The 5,731-nt window shown below is 50.2% G+C and overlaps 1 protein-coding gene across 1 annotated transcript in view; it reads right to left on the bottom strand.

Annotated features, from left to right (window-relative positions):
* TMEM132C (transmembrane protein 132C) overlaps window positions 1–1,506 on the bottom strand; it is a 537,194-nt gene extending 535,688 nt beyond the window's left edge. Inside the window, exon 1 of the mRNA XM_036734208.1 lies at window positions 1,410–1,506. Within this exon, the coding sequence (XP_036590103.1) occupies window positions 1,410–1,494 (85 nt within the window). The 5' untranslated portion in view covers window positions 1,495–1,506. The remainder of the gene's footprint in view (window positions 1–1,409) is intronic.
* Between the last annotated feature and the right edge of the window lie 4,225 nt (window positions 1,507–5,731).

The raw sequence follows: 5,731 nt of genomic DNA, 5'->3' as shown, positions 1-5,731 counted from the left end.
GAGGCTTGTAAAACACCTTGGTTGATAAGTTTAACTAACTGGCTCCCTTTTCATGCACCCAGAATAGAATTGCAAGGCCCTGGGCTCACAAACACTGCACTGGGCAGGAAACTAATATTTTACCCTTTTATTCTCAATGACCCTCCCTCTGAGGCTCCCGACAGCTGCTGCTGGTCTTGGCTGTCCTTGGCACCGATGCCGTCTTCTCTCCAGCACACCCTAGCCAATGATGAGCCCTGCTCTTGACAATGCCCGGTTGTTTCCAGTGTCTCTTCTGTTTCTCTCTAATCCTCCTCAATATCGACATCACCCAGCTCTGTAAGAGCTCAGCATCCTTCCTCTCTCGTCTTCCTCTTCCTCTGCCCCGGAATTCCTCTAGAAGCGACTCCTGGGCAGTCTTTGATCTCATCCAATACCAGAGACCCCTCCTTCAATTCTCAGTAGTTTTTCAAGACAAGCCCTCATCTCTCACCTATATCCCACCCCATACTTAATATACCCAGTTTTTCATCCTCTACCCTTGACGCCCTGTGGGGAGCTATCCCACAATTTTCTCTTTCAGGTCAACACCTCCCAACTTCTCAATCAGGAATATGCTCTCTCTCTACCCACGTGGGACCAGGATGGGCAGTTCTTTTTCCTTCTCCTACTAGGGTCACCTCATTTCTCCCCTTTCTGCCTCCCTTCCTCCCTCCCTTGCCTCCACCTCCCACTAAATCAGCTAGCCTGGCTTGGCCCCTAGAGGGGACCGGAGGGAGGCATGCTTTTTCTCAGGGTTGCAGGGGGGCACAGGAGCTGCAGCCTGGTAGAGAAGGCTAGCGGGAGAGTAGTCCGATCAACAATGGACAGTCTTTTTTTCCGAGTAAATCCCCCTTACGTCATTCGGACAGCCCCAAGGGGAGAGATGCCAACCAGGGCCTGAAGAAAACCCCAAGGGTGTGTGTGTGTGTGTGTGCTCGCTTTTCTGTACGCTTGTGTGTGCTGGGGGGTTTGTAGGGAGGGAGGGGGATGTCTAACTTTTTCTACTAACTGCCAAGCCTTATCTTCCCCGTCTGCCTCCAAACCTCGCCACCTGCAGATGATCTTCCCTGGCTCCTCAAGTCCCTTAAAAAGACGCTTGGAGATCACCTGCTCAAAGTGTCCATTAGGGCCCAACTGGGCGGAAGGTTGCGGGGTTCAGAGGAGCTAGGGCTGCGGCTTTGGGCAGACCACCTATCCATCAAACTCATGGACTTCAAGAGAAGAAACTTTCCCCTCCCTTCCCCTCGCGTGCTCCCCACTCCCTGCCCAGCTGCTGCCAAGGATCTCATTCCTCCAGGTCAGCTCTCTGGACTCTGGCTCTAGGGTCCCCAGGAGAGAGGGGACAAAAAGGCATGGCGGGGGCCCGGAGGCACAGGTGGCCGGCTTACCTTTGTAAAGCAGCGCTCCGAGCACCAAACTGAGCGCCCCGCACAGCTGCCCGCCAGGCCCGGGGGCCGCCCCCTCGGTGCCCATGGTGAAGGCAAAGGCTGTGGCCCCGGTTCCGGCTCTGGCTTCGATCCCGCTGGGGCTTTGGTGATCAAGGGCTCACTCGCTTCTCGCTGTTGCCGCAGCCTCTCTCCTCCGGGCGCTACCCCGGCCCGCAGCCCTATCCGGGCGCTGCATCGTAGCTGCGCGCCCCTCCGTGGGGCTCCAGGCGGGCACCCTCAGTGGCTGGCGGGGCTCCGCGACATGGCCCGCCGGCAGCCTGGAGCTGGGCGCGCTGAGCGCCGTCTGTCCCTGGCACGCCGTGCCAGGAGCTCCCCGGGAGCCCCAACCACCGTCTCTGTAGCTGTCCGCTGCAGCCGGTGCCCGGTGCCCGCTGTCCGCTGCCCGCGGGGCCGCAGCGTTGCCTGCTCTCTCCACCTCCTTCTCCCCTCCTCTTCTTCCTGCGCTCCCAGCTCTAGCTCAGGCTCCTGCTCCTGCTCCGGCTCTGAGAACTTTTCTCTCACGGCATCCTAGGCAGAGGCTGCCTCCGACTCTGCCTCCCCGAGACCCGCCTCTGCCTCCGCCTCCGCCTCCGCCTCCGCCCCCTATTCACTCCCTGCCCCCTCCTGTCCGCTCCCCTCCCCTTTCTTCTCCTCTCCTCCAGGACTCCCAGTGCCTGGTCTGAGAAGAAGGGAGGGCGAGTTAGAGGAGATATCACAGGGGAGGAGGGAGATGGGGAGGGGAGGGGAGAGGAGTAATGTGGAGTGAAGGGAAGACGCAGAGAAGGGGAGGGGGAAAGATAAGGAGACAGAGGAAGGGGGAAGATGAAAAAAATAGGGAGGTCTGGTGAAAAGAGGGAAGGAGAAGGGAGGGAAGATGGGGACAGAGGAGGCTGTGGGGAAGGAGGGGAGAGAGCGGGAAAGGAGAGAAGAAAATAGTGTGATCAGAAAGGAAAGGGGTTCAAGGAATCCTAGCAGAGACCTCATCTGAGAGAGGTTCTGTCAGGAGGGTGCTCTTGGGAAAGGAACGGTATCCGGATATCTGGAAAGAGAACGATCTGACTTTACCATCCCGTTCACCCCATTCAGAGGGACAAGGGTTGCAAAGCCTTTTGAGGTAGCCCTTCCTTCCTCTTCCTAGCTCACTTGGGAACTAGGGCCAGAGACAACCCCCATAGCTCCCCTATTTGAAGGCCATCCTCTCCTCCCAATACCCTTACCTTTGCATTCATACCTGGTTCCTGCCTGGCAAATTTGGAATACAAATACCCCTAGGAAAACCCCGGGGCTCCAAGCCCCAAACAGGGATATGTTTCTGCAGGAGCAGCCTGACTGCTGAATAAGTAAGACAAATCCTAGGAACCTAGGGGTGGGAAGGGACTAGTATCCCACCATGCCCCTGACTCTGAGCAGAGCAGCCTCTTCCAATCCATTCTAACAGATGGGGTTCTTCTTTTATTGCTCTCCCAGGAAACCTCCACTACTCAAATGGAGTGCTCCCTTGATTAAGAGAGTGCCAGGGCAGCCATTCTGCTCTAACATATGCCTGGAAGAGGGCAGGGTGGCCCCTCTGAAACAAGGCCTGCTTAGCATACAGGGGAAAGCAAGCCTTAATCTGTTTCACATGTCAACATCATTTCTGTTCATCAGAGCACCAACACTGGCAGTCTAAAACAGTAAGTACTTCAGGGGGAAAAAAATAAAAACAAAATCCCTTTTGAGGAGGGAGAGCAAGAAAGAGTGATAGAGAGAGAAACAGAGAGAAACAGAGACAAAGAGATGAACAGAGACACAGAGAGAACAGAGAGATGCATAAGAGAAGCAGAGATAAAGACACAAAGAGACAAAACAGATCCAGAGAGAAGAGAGAGACACATACACACAGAAAGTCAGTCAGAGACAGAGAAACATACTGAAACAGACACAGACACAGAGACACAGAAAGAGCAAAATTATTCTAAACTTATTTTTCTTAAATATTGTATTTGCCAGTGACTGTCTCCATCTACAGTCATCATGGCCTCCCCATATTAGAAAGGGCTTGAATAAGCCAGAGATTATCCAGAAATGGGTCTCTAAGATGAAATGCCTTGACATCATGCTCTATAAGGATTGATAGAAGGAAATGGGAATCTTTGGCTTGGAGAAGAATAGACTCAGTGGGACATGATAGCTGTCTTGCAATATTTCAAGAGCTGTCACTTAAAAGAGAGAATAGATGTTTTCTCCTTGGCCCCCAGGGACAAAACGGGTAGCAATGGGTGATCACTGAAAAAAGGTGAATTCCAACTGGGTATCAAGAAAACTTTTCTAATGATTTTGTTGTTGTTCAGTCACTTCAATCGTGTCAGACTCTTCACGAATCCATTTGGGGTTTTCTTGGCAAAAATACTGGAGTGGTTTGCCATTTCCTGATCCAGCTCATTTTACAGATGAGGAAACCGAGGCAAATAGGGTTAAGTGACTCGTCCAGGGTCACACCTAGTGAGTGTGTGAGGGTAAATTTGAACTCAGATTTTCTTGACTTCTGACCCAGTCCTCTATCCACTTCACCATCTAGCTGCCCCTTCTAATGATTAGAGCTCCCCTCAAGAGATGTTGGATGTGTCAGAAGCAAATGGTTCTCTTTCACTGGTGGTCTCTAGGAGAAGCTGGATTTTTGTTCACTTGTAGTGTGTATTAAATGACCTCTGAGACCTTTTGCCATTCTAGTATTTTGTGTCAGGGTCGGAAGCTCAAGCTGGTTTTGGTGTCTGAAACATCTGAATTCAAACCCCAAATTCAACACAGCAGCTAAGTGACCCTGGGAAAGTCATTTAATTTAGGCCTCAGGTAACTTCTCTAGGAGTTACAGATAGGTTGGGCTCTGTTGGGGTGGAAGGAAATTCTACAAAGAAGAAACCAGAGATTCTTCACAAATTCAGGCATATCAGCATCTTATCAGAACAATGTCATAGGGTTATAGATTTAGAACTGGAAGGCAGGCACCTTAGAGGTCCCTCACTCATTTTACAGATGGGGAAACTGAGGCCCAGAGAAATTTAGCAACTTGCCCAAGGTCACATGGGGAGTAAATGACAGAGCTGGGATTAGAAGCGAGGTCTTCTTCCTCTTGAGCCACTGAACCATCATGGAAAGGCTATCCTCAGGACAGTTTGGAAAACTTGGCTAGATCTCTAGAAATCACCCCTGGAAAAATCCACAGTGCTTTAAGGTTTGTAAAGCACTTTTTTATTCTTTCTCTTACCTGAGACTCACAACTCCCCTACTGAGGCAAGTTCCAAAGGCATTGCTATCCTTACTTCATAGACAGGGGTAACTGAGCTGCAGGTGGGTAAGTCGCTTGACCATATTCTAGAGGTGATGTTTGAACCCATTTCTCATTAAGCCCGGGTCCAGCACTTTACCTATTACACTAAGCTAAGGTACCTCTGAAAGCATACGTTTTGTTTATTTCATGGGGGCCTGCTCTTGCCATTGGACTAGAGAAAAAATCTTAGAAAAGTGGACAGTGGCAGTTGAGAAATCTTCTTTCCTCAGTCAAATGTACAGTAAGTAGCAGGCCACAGGTATAGAATATTTAGAGTCCCCAAGTATATGCTTTCCCCCTAAAAAATCACAGATATACAGCAGGAAGATAATCTTCGAGGCATCTGATCACTTTAGTTTTTCAGATTAGTAACATATAGGCCAAAGAGATCAAATGACTTATCTAAGGTCACACTGTTGTTGTTTGTTTGTCCTTCGTTCTCAAACAGGACCAGGACCTCAGGAAGATGATGCCATGACTTGCAACTCAATTGGATTTGAGTGAGGGAGGTCTGTGCAAAGTCACCAGCCTCACTTTCTCCTCTGGAGCCATCTGGGTCCAGTGGCAAGATATAGATCAGGACAAATAGAAATGGCCCCCAGAGTCGCACAGTTCCTAATCAGAAGAACTGGGATTCAAACTCAGAACCTATGATTAGGATTTTGCAAGACTTATTTTTTTTGGAGGGAATTACCCAGATAATTGTCCGTCTTTGCTACCTCTTTGGGCTAGTGTGCCTGAGAACTGGAGAAGCAAGTTGACTACATAGAGAAGCGCTGAATGAGTCACCATGTAAGAGCTGGGAATGCTTTCTGCTATTTCTGAAGCAGCGCAAAACTCACCACAGAATAAATATTTTTCATCTAAACTTCCATAGCCTCTCAAGTTCGGCAAGAAATATACCATACCCCATTATTCCTGGCTGAGGGATCTGAACCCATTTTGTGCTCTGCTCTCTTCCTCTGCCCCTGTCAAA

This window comes from Trichosurus vulpecula, chromosome 1, assembly GCF_011100635.1.
Source record: "Trichosurus vulpecula isolate mTriVul1 chromosome 1, mTriVul1.pri, whole genome shotgun sequence".
NCBI classification, from domain to species: Eukaryota; Metazoa; Chordata; class Mammalia; order Diprotodontia; family Phalangeridae; genus Trichosurus; species Trichosurus vulpecula.
The sequence above is the reverse complement of the archived record's forward strand: the minus strand, read 5'-3'. Positions and strand labels throughout refer to the sequence as shown.